Source organism: Bos mutus, chromosome 24 (genome assembly GCF_027580195.1).
Source record: "Bos mutus isolate GX-2022 chromosome 24, NWIPB_WYAK_1.1, whole genome shotgun sequence".
In the NCBI taxonomy this organism is placed as follows: domain Eukaryota; kingdom Metazoa; phylum Chordata; class Mammalia; order Artiodactyla; family Bovidae; genus Bos; species Bos mutus.
The window spans coordinates 43,160,639-43,188,637 of NC_091640.1; the positions used below are offsets into that span (position 1 = coordinate 43,160,639).

At 38.6% G+C, this 27,999-nt stretch overlaps 2 protein-coding genes and 1 pseudogene across 4 annotated transcripts in view; all 3 read right to left on the reverse strand.

The window, feature by feature from the left end:
* Positions 1 to 1,797, reverse strand: part of SPIRE1 (spire type actin nucleation factor 1) — a 162,296-nt gene extending 160,499 nt beyond the window's left edge. Inside the window, exon 1 of one of the 2 annotated variants that reach the window (XM_070361817.1) lies at positions 1,284 to 1,797. In XM_070361817.1, the coding sequence (XP_070217918.1) occupies positions 1,284 to 1,560 (277 nt within the window). In that variant the 5' untranslated portion in view covers positions 1,561 to 1,797. The remainder of the gene's footprint in view (positions 1 to 1,283) is intronic. The other variant, XM_070361818.1, reaches the window with a different exon arrangement.
* Positions 1,798 to 4,711: 2,914 nt separating this feature from the next.
* Positions 4,712 to 27,995, reverse strand: CEP76 (centrosomal protein 76). Of its 2 annotated transcripts, XM_070362002.1 has the most exons (13): positions 27,724 to 27,995; positions 26,941 to 27,096; positions 25,819 to 25,900; positions 24,986 to 25,210; positions 23,667 to 23,852; positions 21,724 to 21,821; positions 21,038 to 21,166; positions 19,428 to 19,616; positions 17,093 to 17,259; positions 15,650 to 15,983; positions 13,634 to 13,851; positions 13,192 to 13,234; positions 4,712 to 9,985 (listed from the first exon to the last, which is right to left on the reverse strand). In XM_070362002.1, exons 1-13 carry the CDS (start codon positions 27,784 to 27,786, stop codon positions 9,779 to 9,781), a joined length of 2,097 nt encoding a protein of 698 aa, XP_070218103.1. In that variant the 5' UTR covers positions 27,787 to 27,995; the 3' UTR covers positions 4,712 to 9,778. The 2 variants fall into 2 exon arrangements, with proteins under 2 accessions (XP_070218103.1, XP_070218104.1); XM_070362003.1 differs by lacking the exon at positions 4,712 to 9,985 and having other exon boundaries at positions 9,994 to 13,234; positions 27,724 to 27,983.
* On the reverse strand, positions 21,829 to 23,275 carry LOC102282160 (cytochrome c oxidase subunit 7C, mitochondrial pseudogene; annotated as a pseudogene).
* Positions 27,996 to 27,999: the final 4 nt, after the last annotated feature.

Sequence of the window (27,999 nt, forward strand, 5' to 3'; positions counted from 1 at the left end):
AAACTAAAAATTTGTTTGAAATAATTTCAAAACAATCATTAAAAGACTGGCTTTAAATAAAATTCTAAAAATCTGTTTACCCAACACCAAATATAAATAATAAATGTTCTGTTGGAATTGACAGAACTGATAACACACTCTTTTGACTGTTCTCTATTTTAATCAATTAAATAAGGATTTTCATTAAAACTATTCTGAAGCACATCTTTCACTTTAAGCATTCTGACACTTTCATCAACTTTCTAAAACTAAGAGTAGATTTTTAAAATGTTTTTAACATATTTGTCTCTCAGAAGACTGAATCAGACAAAAACTAATAGAAAAAACCTATTACCAATCTCTTTAACATCGACAGATATTTGGGTAAACTGCAGCTATATGCTGATGGGCAGGTGATAATCCCAAAGAATTTACATTGGATAATAACCTAAGTAAAACCCATTCTATCTGACATCCCGTCAACTTTTTACTTTACAAGCCTGTTTTTTATTACAATAAATTTTAACGTACAGAGAAATCGTATTATATTGTTTGTGTGTTTTTAACCAGTGTCTTCATTTCTCCCCAAATAGCAGAATTCTCCTCAGGGCTCAGATTTCTTTACATTTCCAACCGAGGGAATATCGCTGCCCATCTCTGAAAAGCATGATCTGCTGACAGCTCCCCGCGAAGACGCAGCGGCCGGGGACCAGGTGCGGGCGAACCTGGGCAGCGCCCAGCGCATCCAACCTGGGTTCGGCCGCGAGCCCCACGAGCGCGCGTCCCACGACTGACCCTGCTCCTCCCCGCCCGGCTGCCGGCTGGTCGCCCGGACAGGCCGCAAACTGACCCTCAGACCCACGCCCCCCTCCCGGGGCCGCCGCCAAGACCCTCGCCCACGCACCCACCCACTCCGGCGGCGCTTGGCCGCAGACCTGGCCCGCGTCCCCGGCCTCCCGGGGCGGGGAAGGGGGCGCTGGGGGGAAGGGCCCGGGGCACGGCGGGGGTCCTCCGCGGGAGATGGGGGGCCGCGGTGGGGGAAGGGCCCGGGGCCTCGGCCAAGGTCTTCCAGTGGGAGACTGAGAAGTAAGCAGGGCTGAGGACCGAAGGCTGGGGTAGGGGAGGGTCCTGGTGGGGCCGGCGCCCGGGGGAGGGTCCTCCGTGGACCGTGGGAAATGGGGGCCGCGAGGCGGAAGGGTCCGGGGTCCAGGGTCCGGAGCTCGGGACTGAGGGTTGCGGGCGGTGGGGAAAGGGCCTGCGGCGGGGCCTCCTGCGGGCGAAGCGGGTCGCGGGGGAAGGCTCACCCGCGTCGCCGGTGGCGGGCGCCAAGGTGACGGCGCCGTCCCTCCACAGGCGGATCTGCGCGGCCGAGCGCACCCGGCGGCGGGGCTGGCGGCGGCCGGCGTCCGCGGCGCGCAGGGAGCCGCAGCACTGGTAGCACACGGCCCACGCCTGCTCTTCGTTGATGGGCTGATTGTAGAGCCGCAGGATCTCCTCCAGGCTCAGCGCGTCCTGCGAGCCCGCGGCCGCCCCGGCGTCCGGAGGCCCCTCGCCGCCCTCCGGGCCGACAGGCTGAGCCATCCCGCGGGTCGCGCCGCGCTCCAAGCGCCGCGTCTCCTCAGCTGTGGAGCATCGTCTCTGCGCGCCGCCGCCGCCTCATCCCCGGAACCCCGCCCCGCGTGCAGCGCGCGCCGCCGCGGGGACAGGGCGGAGACCAGGCAGGGACCGGGCTGCAGAATGAGCTGGGGGAAGGCCGAGGGACTAGGCGTGGGCCCGCTCGCCTGACGAGACCACCGCCAGCCGGTAGCGGCGCAATGGCGTCCGCGGCCCCGCCCCGCGGCGCACAGCCTTGGGGTTCGCCCCGCCCTCCAAGCCCCGCCCCAGGGGCACGCCCCGCCCAGAACCCCGCCTCCATGGCTGCCTGGCTCCGCCCCGCCTCTGTCCCGGATTCTCCGCGCCCTCCGAGCCCCGCCCCCAGGTTGGCCCCGCCGCCAGGAGTTGCCCCTCGCCTGCAGCCGCCGCATCTGCATCACACCCACGCCAGCCTCCGCGCCGGGACAGACTTCTTAGTCGCCTGGCCTCTCCCCTCGCGTCCTGTTTTGCTCGGTTGGGTACTGTTGCCATCAACGCACCAGACCGTTCGTTCGGATAACCTCCTTCTCCGCTCCCAACTTCACGAGGGAGTGAAGCCCCAGGAGGACAGGGTCTTTATGGGTGGGTTTTGCTCACTGGCTTCTCCCAAGCGCACGGATCAAGGCCTGGGGTACAAGCCTGTAGCAAACAATCGCAGACGTCCTTCGGATTCGTTTGTGACGTTTGTACAACTCTTCACCAAGATAATGTTCCCAGTGACCACACGCCTCATAGCCCAGCTAACCCAGTATGTTCATACCTCATGAACCGCTATCACACGGGCATTTAGGCATAGAAGAAAAGGAAAAAATCCTCCTGGGCCGCGATGGACCATTAAGTGTGCGATAAAAGAGAGTTCTTGGATAAAACAACCGCTCCTTGGCAAATGAGTTTAATTGGTAACACTCCACTCTCAGACCAGTCCTGTATGAGAACCTTACAGAGTTGAAAGCATCAATCAGTAAGATATGTATCTAATAGTAAATACCAATAAACATTTTAAGGCAGTTTTATGTGCAGTGTTAGATATTGCACCCTCAACAACTGCATCTTATAGTGGAAATTATTAATACAAGTCTATTCTTAATGCCTAAGACACCACAGTACATAAAGCAGGAATAGGGAGAAGACAAAAAGCAAGAACAGATAAGACTTTGAAAGAGGAAGGAAAAGCTTCTCCCTGGGCACTCTATTATAATTTCATTACAAGAGATACAAAACAAACCTTTAAAGTAATGTCACTTAATTACCGGTTCATAATCCAATTTCTAAAAAATGCACTGTGTGTGTGCCACATCCCCGAAAAGACAAAGGTCTAATTCCTTACATGATGACATAGGATAGATGTAGATATACAAAACCTCTTGATTAAAAACGTAGAAACTAATGCTAAATTTTTGCTAAGTTTAGACCCCGTGTGAATTTTGAAAATACAGATGACTTTAAAATATTACTGTTTTGTTTTTGTTTGACTCTGCCTCGTGGCATCTTAGTTTCCCTACCAGGGATGAAACCCCAACCCTTTGCCATGGAAGCCTGGAGTCTTAACAACTGGCCTCTACGGAGGCCCCTAAAGTACTCGTTTTGAATAATGCAGAGAAACAGAGGAATGGTCTACTTTGATAGACAATAGCACCATCTTCTGGCCTTATGGGATATTGCTGCAGTGTTGCACTTGGACAGCTACAGCCAAAAGTCACAAACATTTTTGTCCTTCCTCAAAAAACCACAGCAAACGGTGGAAAATTCTGAAAAAGATGGGAATACCAGACCTGCCTCTTGAGAAATCTGTATGCAGGCCAGGAAGCAACAGTTAGAACTGGACATGGAACAACAGACTGGTTCCAAACAGGAAAAGGAGTACATCAAGGCTGTATGTATATTGTCACCCTGCTTATTCAATTTATATTCAGAATACATCATGAGAAACGCTGGGCTGGATGAAGCACAAGCTGGAATCAAGATTGCCAGGAGAAATATCAATAACCTCAATATGCAGATGACACCACCCTTATGGCAGAAAGCAAAGAACTAAAGAGCCTCTTGATGAAAGTGAGAGAGAGTGAAAAAGGTGGCTTAAAGTTCAACATTCAGTAAACTAAGATCATGGCATCCAGTCCCATCACTTCATAGCAAATAGATGGGGAAATAGTGGCAGACTTTATTTTGGGGGGCTCCAAAATCACTGCAGATGATGACTGCAGCAATGAAATTAAAAGACGCTTGCCTTGGAAGAAAAGTTATGACCAACCTAGACAGCATATTAAAAAGCAGATACATTACTTTGCCAGCAAAGGTCCATCTAGTCAAGGCTATGGTTTTTCCAGTAGTCATGTATGGATGTGAGAGTTGGACTATAAAGAAAGCTGAGTGCTGAAGAATTGATGCTTTTGAACTATGGTGTTGGAGAAGACTTTTAAGAGCCCCTTGGACTGCAAGGAGACCCAACCAGTCCATCCTAAAGGAAATCAGACCTGAATGTTCATTGGAAGGACTGATGTTGAAGCTGACACTCCAATATTTTGGTCACCTGATGATGGTCAACTGACTCAATTGAAAAGACTCTGATGCTGGGGAAGATTGAAGGCAGGAGGAGAAGGGGATGACAGAGGATGAGATGGTTGGATAGCATCACCGACTCAATGGACATGAGTCTGGGTAAACTCTGGGAGCTGGTGATGGACAGGGAGGCCTGGCGTGCTGCAGTCCATGGGGTCGCAAAGAGTCAGACACGACTGAGCGACTGAACTGAAAAAAACCACCAAATGATTTAATCAACTGAGCAACCCATGAGCCAGACACCTGCTAATCCTGGCATAGGGCAGTGAATAAATCTCAGGAGAACAATGACAGAAAGAAGAGAGCAGAAGTGAGGAAAAGAAATCCAAATTTTACCTTCAATGTTAAAAGATGTAGTCTTTAAAAAGATTCACAAGAGAAGGATTATTTTCCCTTCTTAAGTGGTAATTTTTTAAAATGTGAATAGATTTTAGCAAGAAAAATATTTTGGCACTAAATCACAGGAATATATAATATTACATACAACAGAAGGCCTTTGTTTTATTTTTGCCAAATTCATTACTGATATATTGTTTAAATTTCTTTCCTTTGTTAGCATATGTGGAATTAAGTTGTGGCAAGATTCTTGAGAGTCCCTTGGACTCCAAGGAGATCCAACCAGTCCATTCTAAAGATCAGTTCTGGGTGTTCATTGGAAGGACTGAAGATTCTTGAGAGTCCCTTGGACTGCAAGGAGATCCAACCTGTGCATTCTAAAGGAGATCAGTTCTGGGTGTTCATTGGAAGGACTGATGTTAAAGCTGAAACTCCAATACTTTGGCCACCTGATGCGAAGAGTTGACTCACTGGAAAAGACCCTGATGCTGGGAGGGATTGGGGGCAGGAGGAGAAGGGGACGACAGAGGATGAGATGGCTGGATGGCATCACCGACTTGATGGACATGAGTTTCAGTAAACTCCTGGAGTTGGTGATGGACAGGGAGGCCTGGCGTGCTACGATTCATGGGGTTGCAAAGAGTCAGACATGACTGAAAGACTGAACTGAACTGAAGATGACTAGTTAAATGTTTGATGTTCCTTCTGTATGCAGAAAAAGTAAAAGGTAAATCCTTAAAAATCCTAGCTATCTTCTGTTATAAATCCATTCATTGTATACCCCGAACACTTGATGCTTTCTTATACAGAGTGTAATTGTACTAATTTTTATTTTTTAGAACCCTTTGCAATCTGGATAAGCCCCAAACTGTCCATCACCCCCCAGGACTCTTAGAAAGTGACCACTGACAACTCAGAGGCTCTCAAAGGCTGACACCACCTCTGCAGGTTCAACCAACATTGTGGTGTAGCTTGGAACCTTCCCAGTTTCTCATTCTCATCTCAAATTCAAAGATTCAAACATTTTTATGTACAGTATACTTTGTTCCAATTTCTGTCATTGATTTTATTTTCTTATTCTGTGGCTTCACCACCTTTAAAAAAATCAGTCTATGTAGTTAAAATGTCTGCATGACTCAGATCAACATTTGAATGCCATCTTCAGATGCTGTGAGGTCTGTGAAAAGTGGTGGCCTGTGTTATTTACTCTGAATGTAGTTTTAGTTTTTATTGATTTTGCTGTTCTATATTTATTAAACAATGGAATCCTTGAGACGTTTTATCATCTTATATTTACTTATCATTTTCGCAGAATAAATGTACTTCGTGTTTCACACTCTGGACATGCTGGCTGAGCTGCTCCAAGTCTTTCAGGGAGCACGGCCTTTCAGGGGACACGCCGCCTGTGCAGCCCACGCTTATCCCAGACACTCTCAGACAACTGCTCCTAAGAGGCACATTCACCTAGAAAAGTGCACCAAAAAGGAAAAAAATAGAACAGCATATTTTTTTCAGTGTTATCACCTAAATTTTCTCTGCCCACAATTATAATACCTTATAACTTTACAGTGATTTTTTTTTATAATTTCAAAGTGCTTTCCTCACTTATACAACTTGAAGGTCAGGTATTATTTATCTTACAGATGACATCATAGACACAAGAAAACACTGGGCTGGTGACTAAAGATGCAGGACCGGGATCCAGACCTCCTATCCAGCCCAGCTCTTTCTGCTGCACTAAAACATCTCTCTCAATTAGCCCAGACCACGAAAAAAGTCCTGACACTTCATCCCACCTGCACCAATCAAGAGTACAATAAAAAGCAGATGCTATAAAATTAGTATCTACCAATATGATCAATTGAGTCAGGAAGACCCCCTGGAGAAGGAAATGGCAACCCACACCAGCATTCTGGCCTGGAGAATCCCCATGGACAGAGGAGCCTGGTGGGCTACAGTTCATGGGGTCACAGAGAGTCGGACACGACTGAATGACTAAGCAGCGGCAGCAATTAAACTTTTGATAGTTTAAACACTTTAAATAAATGATGTGATGTCCCATCTCCCTGATGAATTCATCAGCACTTTAGTTTCACCCAAGCAGTTACCCCCAGAGCATTCATCTTCACCACCATCTACATGACTCCATCCCCATCAAAGGCTATACATGATCACTCCTCTAAGGAGGCGAATTCTATCAACAATTCTAAATGCAATTTGAAACTCATCTGTCACTGGGTTATCAGACTGAATATTAACCAAAAATCCTTAAAATTAGTCATGCAAACCTTATATGCAGAACTAGAAGTACATTGGCCCAGGTAAGAACACAACAAAATTGGTTTCCTCAAGTCTACAAACTTGTAAAGAATTAGCTCTTTTCTTTTTTATGGTAAAGAAATATGATTATTAGAAAACATGTAAAAAAACATCCATTACTGTTCTTTTACTAAATTATAACCTAAACCAGTGTTTTCCCACATTTTCTGTATCATACGTTATAAGTTTACCTAACCCACCTTTATGAGATGAAGTTACACACCCACCTATAAAAAATGAGGAAAAGTAGAGCAGTGAGGTGAAATATATGAATAGTAGCATATTGGTATGTCCATGGGGGACTCTGGAAAACCCAAGGTCAAACAATAGTTATATTTCAACTTCTTAATGTGATTCTTCTTTGAAACAGTTAGTTCTAAACCAAGAAAGAAAGATGGTATTCTTATCCTGAACGTTAGTGAAATTATTAGCTTCAATTAGTTAAGATTTGATTTGGAAGAGACCTCAAGAGACCTAAATTTTTAGCCAAGTCACTATTTCACTCTTAGGGAAATTTGAGTCTGCAGGGGTTATATGATTTAAATTACTGCCAGTTGCCAAAGTAATCCAAATATACTTCCTGTAACATAAGCTTTCCAGATCCTGTTTTAGCCATGTTACCTTAAAGTTCTCACTGTATTTCAAAAGTTAAGATAAGCAATAGCTTACTTCTTAATCTCAATGGGAAATAGAAAATAACACACAGTACAAAAATATCTGTATTTGATAGAAAGATGTTGATGTTTAACAGTAATTACTTGAAAATATAGAATTCTCAACAAAACTTTTAAGAGACCAGAATTTCAGGTTGTTTAAGGTAAAGAGATATAATCCATTTCCAGACTAGTCATACCTTACTGATAAGGCGAAGCTAAACTATTTTTTTCAAACCTTTGTTAATATCTTTATTTAAAATAAGAAAGAAAGAAAGAAAAAAGTGGCCCTTTCTTTTTACTCCTAAAACCTTGTCTTTTCCCCTAATGTACTCAGATAAAAGGTGAGCTGCCCTCAGGTCTAGAATTTTTCTCTGACCCTGTGAAAGGCTCATTTCTTTTCCAAAGTCAACACGTAACCAACACACATATGGTTTGCCTTTTAAGTAAATTAAGCAATGAATGAACCACCTTCTAGTTATCTTTTAAGCCTTGCTTGGTGATTTTTGTGCAAGGTTATGGGTATAGCTGTATTTTCATGTCTATTAACTCACTGTCCGAGAACCTGAATTCCTATGGCCACTTAATCCTTTCTCAAGGGTTATTCATGGAGCACAATGTCTTCTTTTCTGCTATTTGCTATGCATGCTCACTCGTCTCAGGAGCTAAAAGTGCAACCCTTGCTCCTACTTTCTGCCTAGTCATCAAACCCTTTTAAAGAGTCTTTAGAAGAAAATCACTGACATTGAAATTCATAAAGATATGACTCCCAGATTTCAACCTGAAGCTCTACAATATTTTAAACAAATTTCCTAACTATTCTTTTAATGGTATTATTATTATTCCCTTGCAAGATTTGTAAGTAATGATCATTTTCACCTGTAACACTTTCAAAATGCCAATGAAGTTTTCAGTTTTAACTAGATTATCTTCTATTTAGCAGAAGCAAATTTTAATTTTACTTATGTTATAGGATTATAAATATTGGGTCAACTTTCCTCATCTAAAGCAGAGCAGTGAAGTCAGCACCCAGATACTTTATGCCAACTATTCACAACCTTTATTCTGATTTAACACATAAGATAGAAGACATTTATTTATAAAACATTCCTACAAGCACATCTAGGGATATTTTAAATTCTCAGCTACCTACACTGATTTTTCTCCTCAGTAAAAAATGTCATCATGCAAGACAATGAACATGACAAAATTAAACGCCTAGTAGCACATACTTAGCATCTAAAGTTTACCTTAATTATTTTAAATACAACATTAAAACTGAAAACTCTTTCAAAGCACCTAAAAATGTGTAAAATAACTAAGAAGAGTTTATAACATAAAAGAAGTGTTATAAAAGATGACAAAGGATTACCCACGACTCCAGGCAGGGCCCTTCCCATAATCCCATTTTACAAACAGGCAAATGAGTCTCAGCCCAGAGAAAGCAGCCTGCTGCTGTTACAGTTATCAAGTCAGACATGAGACCTCCATCAGGTCTTAACCTGTACAGATTACAGCACAAAAACTTGCATTTTCTAACAATCACTAGTTGGTGACTAAGTAGAGTACCAACTGATTAGAATCTTATTATACATATTTTAGAATAAAAATATACCATGTAAAGACATAGTAAAAAAGACTGCAATTAATTCTGAACATGTCTTTGAAAAAGAACCTAGTATTGCCATGGAAAATTACAAAGAAGGAACTACTGAATTAATTTCATTTACCATATTTAAAATAACCTCTACTTATAATATACAAGCTATTTAACCAATTCTTATGATCAGGTTTATTAAAAGTTGAAGATTCCAATTTAGCATCTTTTTTTTTTTTTTCCTCTAATTTTATTTTATTTTTAAACTTTACATAATTGTATTAGTTTTGCCAAATATCAAAATGAATCCGCCACAGGTATACATGTGTTTTAACTAAACCAAAGACACCAGAAAAATAAACTACAAATGACTATCACTTATGAATATAGACACAAAAATCCTCAACTAAATAGTATTAACAAAATGAACACAGCAACACATAAAAAGAATTATACACCTTGACCAAGTACAATTCATTCCAGAATTTCAAGGTTGGTTTAACATTTGAAAATCAATTTATGTAATACATCATATCAACAGAATAAGAAACAAAAATCACATAATTACCTCAACAGACACAGAAAGAGTATTTGACAAAACCCGGTAAATGTTTGTGATAACATTTTTTTTAAACTGGAAGTAAAATGGAAATCCTTCAACCTAATAAAGAGCATCAGTGAAAAAAAACAGTTATCATCGCACTTAATAGTAAAAGAATAGATGACTTCCCCTGAGATCATGAACAAGACAAGGATGTCCACCTTCACCACTTCTATTCAACACTGTGCTGGGGGTAGCAGCCAGGGCAATTAGGCAAATAAATGAAAAAATAAGTAAAAGACATCCAGATTGGAAAAGAAGAAAAACCCTCTCTCCTTGCAGACAACATGATTGTGTATAAAGAGAATCCTAAGGAATCCAACAAAAGACAAAAAAAACTGTTAGAATAAATGAGTCCAGCAAGGTCGCAGGATACATCAATACACATAAATCAGTTGTATTTCTATACACCTGCAATTAACAATCCAAAAAAAAAAAAATCCATTTACAATAGCATCAAAAATAGGAATAAATGTAACAAAAGAAGTATAAAACTCAGAAAACCACAAAACATCATTGAAGGAAATTAAAGATTTAAAACAAATATGAAGACAACTCATGCTCATGATCCTAAGGCTTAGCATTCATTAAGGCAGGGACACTCCACAAAACAAGGCACAAACTTGAGACAACCCTACTATAACCCTGCCTGCCTTTATGTAGAAATCGACAAGCTGATTATAAAATTCATATGGAATTGCAAAGCACCCATAACAGCCAAAACAATCTTGAAGAAGGACAAAGTTGGAAGATTCTCAAACTTCCCAGTTTCAAAACTTATAACAAAGTAGTGATACTCAAAATGTCAGGTACCAGCACAGCAGAAGAGCCTGGTACAGCAGGAATATGAGTTGGTGATTATAACTGAACTTGCACTTCAGACAGAGTGTGCTATGAACATAGGATAAGGTTCTTCAAAATTGGATGCTTTCTAGTTTACATGTTTGGTTATTCTGTTAAGATTTTACATAGGTTTCGGCTAGTCTCTAATAATTTCTTAGCTATCAACGGCTGGAAAGCAATGCTACTCTCATTGGTATAAAAGGTATGTGCATGTTAAAAACAGATCTAACTCCTGTACTTACCTAAAGTAGAAAGTACAAAACTGTTATTTGAGGTAAGAAAAAAAATTACGAAACTATAGTCTAATTACTTTGTTTAGAAACCAAAAGTGTGAATTAATTAGTTTAAGCAACTCACGTTCATTAACTAATGCCTTCTAATGGTTAGATATCAAGCACAGGATACTATTTTATGAGCAACACTATTTTTCAAATATAAAGCCTGAATTTTTGACTCAACTCCTGTCTTTGTTAAGAAGTAGAAAAATGATTTTCAAATGTGTGTACCTCCCAGAACTGACAGGTTAAAGATGTTTTTGATCATAGCTAAAAATCTCCACCTCATTGTTAGGAACAATCTTAAGGGCACCTGGAGTGTTGTTAGTTGAAACTGAATTTTATAAGTTTTATTCAACAAGTTTATGCTTGAGTAATGAAGTTTCTAATTTCTGACATTCTATTATAAATACCTATTATATATTACATATGTTTAGAGAACTATGTTAGTGCACATACTGTCAAAATGAACACATTAGAAGCATTATATTTTTTAAAAGTTTACAATTTTAATAGAAAAACAACTTATGACAGAGCTAAATATACAATGTAAATTTAATTTTTAAAAAGAAAAATTATTAGTAAGAGTAGTAGCAGAATTCTAGTGACAAAAAGACTAAAATATTTGGAAATAAACCATCTGTAAAGGAAAATACTAATTCATGCCAGGCTCTATTAAAGTGCATAAAAAGGAAATTTATTTTAGAATTTACACCAAAAGCACATTACAAGTACACGTGTTACTCTGGCACAGTAATGCAGGAAGCTCAGCCACAAAGAAAACACAGCTGTGATCTCATGTATCAGTCTGCCTCCTAGGACATGCCTCACAAATAGTTTGTTCCAAAGGTTGAAAATTACAAGCAATTTTCCCTGTTGATAGCTTTGCAAATAACTCTGGTAACAGACCAAAAAGTCTTAATTCTTATCTTGCTGATTCTCTAAAGTCATGTCAGTCTCAAGAAACTTCTGATTTCTGGTCATTTTCAATAAAAATTGATATGAGAGATATTTTCAGACTTTTAAAACAAGTTATAAATAATTATGTATGTAAAAATTAAAAAGTAAATTTTAGAGTATCTTTAGATTTTAATTTCTAAAATATTATTTTATTTGCCATGTTGAATTAGCGATGAAAAGCATAACTTGCACAGCCACTTGGTATAGTCACTTTCATAAGAAGCTCAGTGGGTGCAAGAATGAATGAGAGCTGTACAGAGAGGTGGGTAGATGGCAAGGCAATCCCATCAGGCAGCTTCTCACAAAGTTTAAACCACTACAGCCTCTTCAAAGTACACTGTTCTCAACTTAAAAACAAACATCAGCATGGAGGCACTCACAGATGCTCATTTTTCAGTGGCCTTACATAATGATTCTCTGATTTACATTCGCCACATACACATGGATGCTTTTATCATAAAGAGAAAAGAAACAAACAAAAACTGTGATTTAAAAAGATAGACTCCATGAGAGGCTAGTAAAGAATGCTGTGACCACAGAAAATCAGCAACAGACTGCCAATATCAATTACAGAAAACAATTTTCAACATACAACAAAAGGGTATAATAAATTTTTTCTAAAATACTCAATTCAAAAATAAATAAGCCAAAAAAAATAAAATACACAATTCGCTTTTACAATGAATCACACTAACAAATATTTATAAATTATTTGTATACTTTCATGTGTGGTTTGTTATTAATATTTATGCTTTTCTGGTATGAGTTTATTCTCTGCTCCTGCATCCATGTCTTCCCATAACTCTCTAGAGAGTCACAAATATCCCTGTAGTTATGAGTAAACCACAAAAGTGGTAAATTCATCAAAATGTATTTCACCTATGTAATAAATAAATGTTGTGAAGTTAATTTCTCCTAATTTATATAAAATAATCCCATTACTCTATGAAAAATAATGATAGTATTAACTTCACTATGGCTCAAATCCTTAGGCAAATAACTTTCCGATTACCTGTTAATGCAAAGAAAACTAAGTAAATTTTATTTTCATATTTAAACTACTGACTACTTATAAGCAAAGTAGTATTTATTAAAATAAGATAAACACTTAATTTATACTAACATCCTCTCAGATTTATACAAGTTTTTCATCCTTAATTTTTATACACACATCATGATACTTTTCAAACATTATTAGTGAGGCTTATACAAAAGTTAAATATGACATTGAAGCCAGATTGTGATTTTTAAAGTAATCAACCTCGAAATACCTAGTATTATTATCAATACAATGTGTAAAACTCTAATAAAACACAGGTATAGTCTTATAGAAACTTAGTCCTATAGTACTGAGCGATATTTACAAGCAAACATGATCCAAACAGCACAAGCAGATTCAGGGTAAGTAAACACGCGGACGCGAACTGCCAGGCGCACCTGGTCTCCACGGCAACAGATGATTTCTTCACAGAAAGGAGACCTTAGAAGAGAGAAAATGGATTCAATTAAGAAATGAATTTAGGTTTTACTTTATTTCCAAGAAAGTCGGTATTGAAAAAGATTTTAAAAAATCCTGTCTCTGTTATCAAGGACTCTGCAACTGTGGTAAAACTATTCAAATTATAAACTATTTCCTCATAGCCTATTAAGTTTTTAAAATTACACTAGACAAGATCGGTGATCCTCGACAGAATCACTGGGGAAGCGACCCTGAGCTCTCCAGAGCTACACTCTGGCCCTCATGAATCACAGTCTGAAGCAAGACGACAGGTCACTACAGAAGCTCCCTGTGTGATTCTGAAGTCACATTCCTAAATTAGTGCCAAGTGTTCACTGAAATTACGTCAAAAACACCAAAACATCATAAATTCCACCTTACCGAAGACACGTGGCAAACGCGCGCCTCGCATTTCTATACACAAAGTGTATTGGGAACCCTTTAAATGTGTGGCCATCAGGCACAGCCCTTCTGATAGCATCCTGAAACTCTTCATTGCCCGCAGAAATGCTTGTCGTACGCTCAAATTCATAAGATGCCAGAGCTGGTGACAAGAGATAAGAAAGCTGGTCTTCCCAGACAGTAGTGAGGCCAAGGTCCTACAGCAATCGAAATGGAAAAAGCAAATTACAATATTTAAAAAAACTAATTATAATGTTGATTATTTTAATGTATGCCAAGAAAAGATTTTTAAAATGTCATAATTTTCTTAACTTCCTATTACTTATTATAAGGATACAAAGAAGTAAAAATTATAAAAGGAGAAACAGGTATCAGGTTTTACTTCTTAGAGAAATAACAAAAGGCAGCCAATGCAATGATGTTAGTGAAGGCTGCAAATCCTGTACTCCCTTAATACCCACAAGGAAAGACCATCAGGAATTGTCCTACTGAGGAAGACAACATGTCAAGGAATTCTGAGGTCAAATCTTATTTAACTTTAAAGACTTTCACAAGATTGAATCTGCTTAACCTGATTGCTCCCACCATAAACTGAACTGTAGTAGGGGAGAAATGTCAACAAATTGTGCATATAATTAAACTCCAATATTTATTGAACATTTATTCTGTAAAAGGCACCAAAAAGCAGAAGCTACAGGCCCTCTGGGAGCTTAAGACATGCTGAAGGCAATTATAATTTCACTTATGACATCAAATGAACCATTGTTACCCTGACATGTAATTTTTTTAAATGCTACAAACTAAAAATTCTAAATATTTTGATTATTATAATGGATCTAATCTCACATTCTGTTATAACTGGTTTCAAGTGATCCCAAGGGATCACCTCTCTTCTTCCTGTGACTCTTACTTGTAGGCTTATAGTTACTATTAACTTAGCAAGCAACCATCAATGGCATCCACCTCAGCTTTGTTCTCTTTTTTCTAAACAAGTAGTTCTTATAATGTATTAAAATGTCAGTTTCATTTTCAAACAGGAGCTAAGAAAGTAAAAGGCAATACAAGCGATGGAGGTAGGAGATGGAGCCCTGGCCCACCTACTGCTGGAAACACCCTACAAGTGCCATATTCAATACTTTCCAAAACACACTCCTGAAGTTGGCAAGTAGGTAAGAAGATTTCAGAGGCTAAAGCTAAGAGGAACTGGGAGCCCAGAGAACACAGCTGATAACTCAAGAGTGTCGCTGATGGTCTCAAGGAACATGAGAATCAGGTCTTACCCAAGGAGGGGAGTAATAGGGAATCCCAAAAGGTGAATTAGAAATCAACCTTCTGTGGAAGTTCTGGACTCTAGTCTTTGGTTGATTATATGCGTGGCAAGTAACTTTTACCACTCCAAGGCTGCTTTTTCACTCTCTTAATGATTTCTTCTGATGAAAGTAAGTTATTAACATACACTAATCTTTTCCATTATGATCAGTGCTTTTTTATGTTTCCTTTAAGGCCCTTCATGAAATCTAAATGGCAACTAAGAAGCATGATCTTGTTAGTGATCAGAGAAATGTAAATCAAAGCCACCATGAGGCTATAATCTTATATCTACCTAGTTTAATGTAACAGAAAAACAAAACAACTAAACAAACCAGGAAAACAAATGAAAATGAAAAAATGTAACCCAATATTGTCAATGGGGAATGATTTAAATAAATACAAAGAGAAAATCCAAACAGTAATATTCACAAAAGTCTGAACAAGCCCACCGTTCTTCATTCCTACAAGGACAAGGATGTAATAATTTCTGTAAGTACTGGTGAATTCAGTTTTACTCTTATGACTTTCAAAACCACAACCTTCATAAAGGAAGGGACTGAATTTGTTTTATTTAGGGCCAGGATAGTGATCGAAATTATTTTACATGCCAAAAAAATATATATATCTTTTAAATACATAAACATGAGAAAAATGCAGGAAAGCACAAACCTCAGTGTTAATTACCTTCCTGTGTTCCGACACGAGCAGCCTGAGCTGCATTTCTATCTCGTTGCTTGTCACAGAAGCGTCGATCGTGGACGCACACAGCGGAGGGAAGGGAGGAAGGGACGTGGTGGCCCCTGGAGCACACACGGATTTAACCGCTTCTTCATTCATGGGTTTCCACTTGGACTCATCATTCAGATCAAACACACAGGTTTCCACTGAGTCAGAGGGCTGACAGTTTCCCAGGAACGTCTGATGATTGAAAACACAACCAATTGTTCGATACGGGTACAATGGTTTGGGCTGTTCGGCAGCCGGAGGCTCATCAGGGTTGATAGGTTTGTGGAGGTACCTAAAAAAGGTTAATCATAGTTTTATATAGTAAGAACTCAGAAATTAAGATGACAGCAGCTTACTGAGGGAAAAAATTACTCTAACACTTAAGGTCATAACTACTTCCCAAGACTAGAGTTTAATATTTGTTTCTCCTCCTTGTATTTCCACAATTTGATTACACCACATAGACTGAATGGCACATCTTATGATACAGAAACCAATTTTATTCCTTCAACGTAAGAATATATTCCATGCATAGCATTAAGATCACAAACATTATCCAGGTAACAAAATAATTTAGCCACACATTTTTAGGCACAACTAACTAAAATGATTATCAAACAGGGAAAGAGAAAATCCAGGAAAATGAGAAGCGGGTTCAGGGCTGTGCCTTCAGGGACTCCCACATCTGAGGCAAAATGAAGGAAAACAGAGAACAGCCAGAGAGGAATTACAAAAGCTGAAACACAGTGCTATGAGAGAAGCTAAGGAAGAGAATGTTCCAGGAAGAAGGGAACATTTCAATCTATCAAAATCTGATGACACCGAGAAAATGTAAACTGGATTTACCAACAAGGAGTTGGTAACCATGTCAAATTTTCAAAAGAAATGATTTACAACTTGAATTTATTTTTAGGCTTAGGAACAATCATCAGAAAACACATATGCCTGGACTTCCTTGGCAGTCCAGTGGTTAAGACTCCATGCTTCCACTGCAGGAGGCGTGGGTTCAATCCCTGGTCTGGGTACTAAGATCCCATATGCCGCATGGTACTCCCCCCACCCAAAAAAAGAGCCCAAAACTATATGCCAATTATACAAAATTAAAAGTAAGCATAATTTATTTTTTTAGCATCATGTTGGTAAAGAATATTTTTGGTATACAAATTTTCTTAGCTTAGTTCATAGCTATCTTAATTGAGGTAATTTTTTTAACATACCCCAAATTATCAATATGTGCCTTCTGATACCATCAATAAAGCAGAACCTACAGTTGACAACATTTACACTATAATGTTATATATCCTATCCTAATATCCCTATAAATGTTATATATCCTATCCTAATATCCCTATAAATGTTATATATCCTATCCTAATATCCCTATAAACGTGGCTGACAAACCTGTGTCCTGTTAAACTGTCCCAAAAAGTGACGGTCCCATCAGTGCCACACGTCATGACCCATGCATGGGGCACGCCCTTGGCCTTGGTCCCGACACAGACAAAAGCTTCCAGCCCGTACCCAAGCAGGAGGCTGCACAGAAGGTTGGCATGGTCTTCACAGTCTCCCTGCAAATGAAAGGAAGTAGCAGGAAGTACTTACTCCCTCACTTGGTTTCCACATTAAATATTTAAATACAAAATTTCAATTAAAAAGTATTAACTAAGTTTTATTTTTAATCATTTAGAACAGTGTTAAGCTAAAACAATGAGGGGGGGGAAAGAATGTGCATTTTAGAAGCACCTATTTTACAAAGTCAGTGCCTACAAAACTGACAGTCCTAACATACACTTCAAGATTCTATAGTTTACAAAGAACTCACACAACATAGAAGCAGTAAGAATTTTTTTGAAGATTTTTTTTTTGATGTTGACTCTTCTTAAAGTCTTATTAGGTCTGTTACAATATTATTTCTGTTTAATGTTTTGGTTTTTTGGCCTCAAGGCATATAGGATTTTAGTTTCAGAGACCAAACCCTCATCCCCTTAACCACCAGGGAAGTCCCCCCAAATAGTAAGAATTTAACGATAAACAGCTAAAGGGCAAGAACACACAAGATGACAGATCATATAGGAGGAAATTCCAATAAATGGGAAAACACTCAAAACAATTATTTAAAAAATATCTATTTACTTTATCATTTTAAGGAAATACACACCAAAATATGACTGGATAAAAAGCAACAATGGCTGTCATTAGGGCAGGTTATATAGGGCTTCCCTTTTTCTTGTGTAAACTCTCTTTGATAATGTTACATTACTTTCACAATTTAAAGAAATTATAAAAACTACAAAAATAATAGAAAATGTCCATTTTCTGTGAAAAACCTTGTTCAAATATTACACAGTAAGGCTATAATTATATGAAGATATGTACGTAAGTGTAGGACTACAGGTAACATATTGGAGAAGGAAATGGCAACCCACTCCAGTGTTCTTGCCTGCAGAATATCAGGGACAGGGGAGCCCGGTGGGCTGCTGTCTCTGGGGTCACACAGAGTCGGACACTACTGAAGTGACTTAGCATAGCATAGCATAGCACAGATAACATACAAAAGCAAAACTACTACTGATTTCAGAGTTAGAATGAGGGATGAGCTCTCGGCCCCCAAATTCTGCACTGGTAGCTCTACACTGCTGTCTTTCAGTTAACAATAATAAAACAAACAGCATCTGATAAATGTTAAACTGACTTTTGAAAACCATTAATACCCAACCTTTTAGACCTAGTCAGTCATTTCTGTACAATGAGATTCTGTATTAGGAAAAAAATCTCAAAAGAAAAAAATAACAATACAACCAAAGATATTCAATGCAAACATTCATTCACAGTGATATCAAAAATTTGGAAGCAAGACTAACTTAGCCAAAAGAAACAGTTCCTATGATGGCAAAACCATTAGGTAGATTTCATGTATCAGCTAATAAAAATTTCATTCAGACATTCAAAGCTGGAGATCACAGTATCTGAGCAACACATGGGAAAATGTTCACAGTATAAAGCTAATTTATAAAGCAGGGCACACAATTCTATTTATATCAATTGCAGTTATGGGAAAAATATATACACAGGAGAAAAACTTATATAAAAATAGATGAAAAATAGAATTATGGGTGAAATTTCACCTTCACTATTATAAAACTAATATTTTTTAAGAAAAATATTTTTAGTAATTTTCAAAGTTCAAGATGTGCTTTCTCCTCAAATGAACTCAAGAAAATAGTGAATCAAAAGGGGTGATTATTTGTTTTACAAAACAATTATTTGGCTAATCATTTTAAATATGTACAATATATTCCTACTATATTTGAAGTTTTTAAGTTTAAATCTGGAATTACAACTAGGAAATAAATAATTTTTTGATAAATAATGTTTAACTGTTTTCAATTGTCTTAAGATAAAATCCTTACAATCGACAATCAATCTCTAATCTGTTTTTCCCATTCTGTAAGCTCTGCCTTGTGAATACCTATATGTACTATTTATACAACTTCAGACTAAAAATTATTTCAAAACAATAATACATTAAAGAAATTTTTTTTTTCATTCTGTTTCAAAAGAGTTGGAACGCTAAAGAATCTAATTTTTATAATACTATCAACAATTTCAGAACACAGGAAATTACAAAATACCCCAATATATACTTTTTTCCTAAGTTAATTCTTTTACAAATATACCATCAACTCACAGTAACTACAAGGTACTGGTTTTTAGTTCTAGTATGTGTGTAGGATACCTTGTTTCTACAGAGAAAGGCCAGCAGAGTGCACCACTGCTCCTGTTTACCTCCTCCTCCGATAACAGGGGCTCGTTCATAACCAAGGACATTGACAAATCTTGCTGCTTGCCTTGGAGTGTCCAAAAGCCTTCCAGCTCGAAGTGGTTTGACATAAGAACAGACTGGTCGGTTAATCCCATTTTCATCCTGGAGGGGAAGGGAAAACATTATCTGTAGTGACAGTTAATCATTCCCAATCTTAACACTTTGTCTCAGAACACATCAGAGAGAAAATAATCCTGGACACCACTTGAGCACTTGCTTACTTTGCATCCAGCACTAGGCTACTGAGTGTTGTACATACAATTTTTCTCTTAATTCTCATAACTTCTCTTCAAAGCCTATGACATTAAGAACTTAAATCATCATATGACCTAGCAACCCCACCCCTGGATATGTGTCCAAACCAACTGAAGTCAGTGTCTCAAAGACACAGCTACACACCAATCCCATCACTGAAGCATCACTCACAACTGCCAAGGCATGGAAACACCTAAGTGGATGTCAAGGGATGAGCAGATAAAGAAGGCATGGGGTATTATTCAGCTCTTCCATGGGCCACTTCCCTGGCCCACTTCCCCCTCCCTTCCTGTCCTCTCTGGTCCAACGGGGCAGTGAATGACTACACTCCAGACTACACAAACAAGAGGGAGCCAGTTATACTTGGGCTGGTTTCTCTTCGCCCTTGTCCCAATGTTGCTGCTCCCTTCCTGCCCTGTCAGTCAACATACAGACAAGGCTGTCAGGAAGTCAGAAGATATTCCCGCATTTCCATCACAACCAACTATGCCCTCCATTCCCAAGCTCCTCATCTAGAAAGTGAACCACCTTTAGCCTGTCCTAAAAGCTAGGGAGTGTAGGGAAAAGCTACATAAATGTACAGGATCTGAGACACAGTACTCACAACACTACACTCATATGATTTCATAACACCTACACAAGACTGAATACATAGAAAAATATCTGAATGGTTCCTCAGAAGTCATAAAAGGATCTGATTATTTATGTTGGTTTACTAATGAGAGAAAACGGGCTTAGGATACAGAAAAAATAGAGGCAGAGATACATAACTGAAATGCTATAGTTAAATATGACTGGTCATCAGCTTAGGGATCTTGGCTGAACAGACTTATTACATGTAATACTCTTTGTCTTAAAAAATACCCTAACAAAAAAATACACGCCTACACTACCAATTCTGCACCTGAAAGCTGAATTTACACGTAAATTGCAAAGTGTCCTACTACTTATCTAGTACAAAGTATCAATGGAGGACATACTCCAAGTTAAACAAAATGAGTTTTCATTTAGTTTAAATTAAACATGTTCAAAAATGGTTTAGAAAAAGAATAACTGAAAATAAAAAGCAAAGTAAAACAAAGATTGTGAAATATCACTCACCTACTTACTACTGTCAGATTATTACAAAATCAGCATTTTGTTTTATAAATAAATTTTCACTTATCTGGAATAAATACATTTTACAAATTAAAGTTAATTGAAATTGATGTTTACAACCAGTAAATCTCAAATATAGCTGTGAAACTTTTCTCATACAATTTACAAACCTGTGCAAAAATCTTCACCAGTCGTGAATTGTGTGAGGGTCGAATTTGCAAGTATTCTCTCCACCACTGCTTAGCATACACAAGAAATAATCGCTCTTTCTCTGCAGTTTTCTGACGTTCCAAAGCAAGCTTGAAATTTAAAAATATACTTATCAATTTACATTCATTCTCTTCAATAATGATCACAAAATATGGAACAAGTCTACACACCTCCTCCATCTTTAGCACTACTCAATCAGGACACCATCATCCCTAAGGGCCCCTAAGTGGCCTCCCTGTTCTCACACTTCCCAGGACAATCCAGTCTCCATGCCAATCGTGCTCAATCATGTCTGACTCTCTGTGACCCCATGGTTTCTGGCCTGCCAGGCTCCTCTGTCCGTGGGATTCTCCAGGCAAGAATACTAGAGTAGGCTGCCACTGCCTCCTCCAGGGTATCCTCCCGACACAGGGATCGAACCCAAGCCCCATGTATCCTGCATTACAGGCAGGTTCTTTACCAGTGAGACACCTGGGAAGCCCCCATACCAGTCAGAGCTACCTTTTTTGATCCCAGACAAAAATTTCTAAATAATGTTATACTATTATTCTCTTGCTTACAACTAATAAATGATAATTTTCTAAAAAGAGAACACTTCCTAGGATTTATAAAAACACACAAAGAAGAGAAACTCAGGATTATTTACCTGTGTGTTCACTACTTCTTGAGATAATGTTTGATTGAGTGGTGGGTACATCTCAAGTTTTATATTTAAAATTCCCACAGAAACTTTTGATTCTGTGCCTGTAAATGTAAATAAATGTAACTTCAGAAGTTTCAACACTCAGTATATTTAGTCAATCAAAGCTTAACCAAAATAATTTAAGAATTTTGTGTTTTATCACTTACATGGAATAAAGACAATATTCAAACTCACCTTTTACATTCATATTAAAAACGACCCAGCTCAAATTAGCTTTTATTTTGTTCAAAAACTTTTATCGAGTTATAAGGAGATTACCTGTTTTCCTAGCTTTTCAATCACATTTTAAGGGACTTTTTCAGACCTAAAGGATTTATGATTCTTGATTTTTATCTTCATTAAAAACAAAGTCAAAGCAACTGTTAATGCCTCATTCTCAGAAAACATTTATACATTTTGCCCCATATAGTAATTTCCATTTATCCCTTCCCATTTTTCACATTACATATGAGTACAAATTTTTAATCCACACCTGGACTTCAAGAATTAGAAAACAAATATACTTCACACCATAACTATTTAATATTTCTCTGATAAACCAGAAATTTCCAGGTCATTACTATGGTTATTGTGTTAGGCTTATATTTAAAATCAAACAATGGGTATCTCTTTTGAAAATAAATCTCCTACATAAAGCTTTTCCCCTACTATTTACTTAAGGAAAAATGTATTCTGGGTCTAACCTATCGAAATCTAACTTACTAAAGCTCTACTGTCCACCGGTCAAACTTAACTCTGTAATCAAATTTCAATACCAAAATAATTCCATTATATGTAATGCTTACAACAGTGCAGCTTTGCCTTTCATTCCACTAGCAAATATGTATTATATATCAGGGAATCTGCAAGAACCCAGGGATACAATGGTGACAATACCCTGATCTCCAAGGGTACACTGACGACACCAGCACTGAGCAAGTGAACACTTCTGGGAGCCCCTGTCCCACCTGTATAAGGTGAGAGGAACACCTACTCCACATTCTATAAGAACCTACCCTGGCAGGGCCGGGGTACAAGCTATCATGTATGGGTGCATGCCTGCATGTTTGTGTAAAGAAATCTTAACTTTCTTTTTTTTTTGTTTAAATCAAAACATATTTAATTAAGAAACTAATAATGCAATATTACCCAAACAAAATGTAAGCATATGTTCAATTATCATGTTCCATATTTCAGAGAAGAGGCATTAAGGGTTTATGCCTAAGTTTATTTACAAACATATCTAGGATGCTGAGTTCAAGGGATTGATCCTTTTAAGAGACTGCACCTCTTAATATGCTCCTCTTCCTATCTGTCTCATGGATTACTTTTTAAGCAGTTGGTGTCTTACTATAAAGAAAGGTGCAGCAAATCCAGACCCAAAGAACAAAGTCATCATGGCTAGTAACCTCCACTTATTTTCCACTGAAAATGGTATATTCTTCCCTGGACCCTCCTCATAGTGGCTCCGACGAACCACAGAGGTTGTGAACCTCCGGATGCTCTATCCCAACATAGCACTGTTGGACGCTCTACAAAAGATCCAGAGACGGGAGGCAGAAGAAATGGCGGCTGCAAACCTACCGCTCCTTGCCTCACGACCTTGCTCCTCTAACTGCCTAACTTTCTTTTTAGCAAATAAATTTGGAGAGGAAAAGCCCTAGAGATTTCTTTATGTATCTCCCAGAAATTTTTTTTTCCCCTTTAAACAAGGCCAGAGTGACAGAGAAGTTCAGTATTCACACTACTCAAGACACTTTCTCAGACTCCGATACTGGAGTCCAACTGTAATTCCAACAAATTCTTTCTACATGTTTCCCTCTTGGTTTACAAAGGCATTTTTAAAACATAAAATGTATTTATGAACTGTGGCTATAAAAAGGTAACAGTGATATTAATCGTCATACCTACACCCATAAGTTCCACAGTAAGATTGGTCACTCCATTTTCTGAACCCAACACTGATCGCCATTCAAGAAAATAGGATGCAACTAAAGTGGTCTCAGCAAATATGTCTGTCTTGATTAGCACCATATGAACTGGGTCACTTATTGATAACATTGTGGTAGAGTCAGCCATTCTAGTTCCATCACCTAGCAACATAAACCAAAAACATTACACCACGTGACATATCCAGTTAGGCCAACGTAAAACAATATTTTCACTGAAAAGGATACTAATAATAAACATATAAAACCAAACAGAGTAAGTCAGCAATGTCTCAGAAAGCACACAACAGAGTGGGAATAAGAGTATAGTCCCATTTCTGTTGCTAACTTTTCAGAAGACTTGTGGAACTGTAACAAGTTATCTAGTTACTTAATGCATATTGGTGTTTTCTGACCTTTAAGAGGTTAAGTCTATTCTTCAAAAGTATATAAATAAAGTATATATTACCACTATAAAAATCATTGCAATATGTCAACATTATTCCCCAAAATATCTTTATCCCTAAAGCTCCAGGAGTTGATGGACAGGGAAGCCTGGCGTGCTGCAGTCCATGGGGTGGCAAAGAGTCAGACATGACTGAATGATTGAACTGAACTGAAATGAAACCTCTAAGGAAAAAAACACTGTATTATCTACACACAAGTAAAAGATTCAGCACCTTCGAGCTACCAATTTAAGCCAGTAACTGCCTTATTAAGGTAATACTTTTCACCGGGTAAAAAATAATAAAATTTTAGTAGTACACTAGCCATTTCAGCAATCTAAAATTCTGAATGTATAACACTACAACTTTGTTAAGTTTACAAATATAAACATTTTGACATCCAAAACTAAGATATGACACTTTTACAGGAAGAAACAATGTAAAAAATTATAGTAATTAAGTACAATAATTTTAAAGTCTTAAAAATTATGAGTTATAGATTCACGTCTAAACTCTCACTTACTGTAAAAGGTACTAATGTCGTAAATCAAGTCATCTTTCAGAAATGAAGAGGATTCCCTCTCATTCTCCACCTAACAAGCATTTAAATTTTTACTACTAAAGAATCAACCATTAAAAGTCAAAAGTAACCTCCAGGGAAAACTAGCCAAAAATAAAGCAAGAAGGTAGGTAGTAGTAATTTACGTAGGAAAAAAGCAGTAAGGGAAAAAACAAAAGACTGGGGAGATTCATCCATTATAAATCTCTTAAGCAAAAGCTGTTAAAGTTGTTCTGTGATAAGATCTAACAAAGATTTACAAAATTAAATGACAGTTTATCATTGCTCCTTACCTAAATTTTCTCTGTGTACTTCAAGTAAAAAGCCGTCATGAAAATCTGGTTCACAGGCACACGGAACAGGTTTAGAACGAAAACGTTGGTTTCGAAAATGTAAACATAAAGTAAAGGTTGAACAAGCTTGTCCAGGTAAAGGCTCAGGTTCTTGCAGATGTTCCAAGAAAGCTTTTCCACCCAAAACCTGAAGGTAAAGATACCTCCGTGTTGGATCAATATTAGCTGTAAAGTGTAGCAATACATATGAGGAAACTGCCAATCAACTTAAGCAACGTGATCAAGACAACAGGAAATAACTTGACAGGAATAAAACTAAAGACTAAAAAAAAGGAAGAGTAACAAATCTACTATATACCAGACTTATTTGTACCCAGGGAAGAAAAAATACATAATAGGATATCTTTTTGTGATTTATATTTTGGCTATTTTCTTCCAGCTAGACAGGAGTTGGAGCCAAGGTTTAGGATATCTTTATTTTTTTTCTTTAGTTTCTTATACAACAAATTATTTCGGATAATTACCAACTCAGCAAGTATACTTATTAGATAATTACACTGCCATTAAAAAAGGCTGTACAATTTATAAAATATATTAATAAAACATGAAAAACAAATAGTCCTGCTTTTGCTTTCACTCAGCTATACACTAAATCTTTGATACACTTTATGCAAAATAGAATCTAAGTTTTCTGGATGATTTATCAGAAAAACATAAGTACCTCATTCTGGAAAAAAAAATTGAAATGCTTTCTCTCAAATACAAAACACTACAGCACATCTATATGCAATACTATCCACAACTAAATTAATGTTAAAAAGAGATAAACATACTTTTTTTTAATAACGTTGATTGTCTGTCAGTAAAACAAACAGGTTGTTTTGGAGAGGAAGGGAGTTCTTGATCAACATTATCCTGGAATGGCAGAAAAAAAATCAAAACAAATTAGAAAACAAAAATTACAGTTAGAAAATGCCAATAATGGGACTAAGAAATGAACTAAAAGTAGACAGGATAAAGCCCCCTCAAAATGCCCTTACTCTCCTAACATAGTCAGAATAATGAAAAGTCTTCTGAAACAATAATGCAACTAATTGGTCACTCCTAAAGTCTAGCATGAAGGAATTCATGATCTTCAAGCCATGTCCACCGAATGCTAAAACAAATTCTTAACACTTTACAGAAGGTTAAACTTTATCCAAACCTCATATGACATCTGGCTTGTGGTTCCACCAGGAACAGAACTGATTTTAATAAGGAAGTGACATTCACACAGCAGAAGCTATTACTAGGTCAGTTTTTATAACAAATGAGTTTATAAACCTCAAAAACCAAAAAAGGATGCTGGACTAAAATACTTATTCTCTGGTGTATTACGAAGTCCATCCAATTTCCACATTATGTTACCCAGGTATTGAGGTCACAGTCTCTCATTATTGCCTCACTTTCAAAAGACCTACTTACTAATTTGTGCACTGAGAGGCATCACCTCACTACTGACCTATTTATGTGAAAAGAGTTGAAAGTTCTTATGTAGACAATTCCTTAAAGAAACAATCTGTTCATCTTAGAGAACACAGCACCAAACAATGTGTTTACTTCAAAAATAAGCTTTGTGTAGAAAGATTTCAGAGTATTAATTTAGAAAAAATACAGTTGGCGTGAACTAATTTGACTAATATACACACTTAAAGTTTCAGACCTAGAGAATAAGAGAAAACTCTCACTGTAAAGGGAATAATTAGGTCCATAATTTCCATTTCACTGATAAATAATCCTACCCGCTCGACTCAGGGGTAAAGTAGCTCATTCCTGAGACATAGATATTACTAGACAAAATGATCTTCTTTAAATAGTTTCACTAAAGAGAGGCCCCAAATTGGACCCTAAGAGTGGTGTTAAACATAAGAATGTACTTAAGACTTCCAAATGTCTTCCTCTAAAAGATTACTCACAGTAACAAAATTAAGTTCTTTCATCACATCATCAATGATTCCCCGGCGTTTAAGGGCTTTGATCAAATCTTCGGTTGATAGCTGTTGTTGATCAGGTGCCAATTCTTCCCGAATCGTCTCAGCAAGGATTTCTCTTATCCTGCCATGGACATCCATCTAGGCAGAAAACTCGCATTAGGACTTAAAACGTTATAGAGCAGTCAAAGATAGCCATCTTTCCAAAATATTGACCCCAAAATAATAACAGTGAGAGAGGAGTTAAACTCGGGAAGGTTTCTCAAGTAACAGTGTGAGATTGTTCCGGAAATTCACTGAGAATAAAGGTAAGATTTTTAAAGGAAAAAAAACTTTAAGGATAAATATTTTTAACTCTAAAAATAAGCTCTAAGCTTATCTATTACATTTGCTAGCACTTCCCCACAAAAAACACTTGACTGAAACCAGTCTTTTGAGAGTAGAGCAGGGCAGTGGAGGAGCGACCAAAGGCCAAAAGTAAACTCTCAACCTTTTAGTTGTGGCCGAGGGTTAACGGAGTGACCCTTTACGCGTCTGGGGGAGACAGTGGGGGTCAGGACCGCCGCGGGGCAGAGAGAAAACAAAAAATTTTTGTTTTGCTAACACTCGGCACGGGGCGGCGGCTGGAGCCCCGGCCGACCCCGAGGACCGGAAGCCCCTCCGTGCCGCCCCCCCCACCCCCGTAAAGTGGAGGCCTCCGGCCCCACAGTCCTCTCCCCGCGGATCAGCGGTGCCCGCTGGCCCAGCCCCGCCCGCCCGCCGCCTCACCTTGCTCAGCTGCTGGTGGATAAGCTGCTTCAGCTCGGACGCCTTTTCCGGCGGCAGCGACATGCTGGGCTCCCCCTCGGTCGCGCCGGCGGCCGCAGCGTCTCCGTGGCGGAGCCAGAGCCCGCGACCGCTGGCCTCGCGCGCTCCCGGGGCCGCCGCGTCAGGCAGGCGGGGGAACCGGGAGGCTCCAACTGCTGTTTCCAAACGGCGGCTGGGCTGTCCCCGCGCCGCCTGTCAGTCACCTCGGCTGGCGCCCCTGCTCGGCCCCGCCCGCAG

Bases quoted from the DNA above. Each gene is read 5' to 3' on its own strand.
- CEP76 (XM_070362002.1), bottom strand. From the start codon at position 27,786: ATGTCGCTGCCGCCGGAAAAGGCGTCCGAGCTGAAGCAGCTTATCCAC. The intron at 25,211-25,818 runs GTATGTTTATCT...TACACTTTACAG, and splicing joins ATCAACGTTATTAAAAAAAA to CTAATATTGATCCAACACGG. The intron at 23,853-24,985 runs GTAAGGAGCAAT...TTATGTTGCTAG, and splicing joins AGTACACAGAGAAAATTTAG to GTGATGGAACTAGAATGGCT.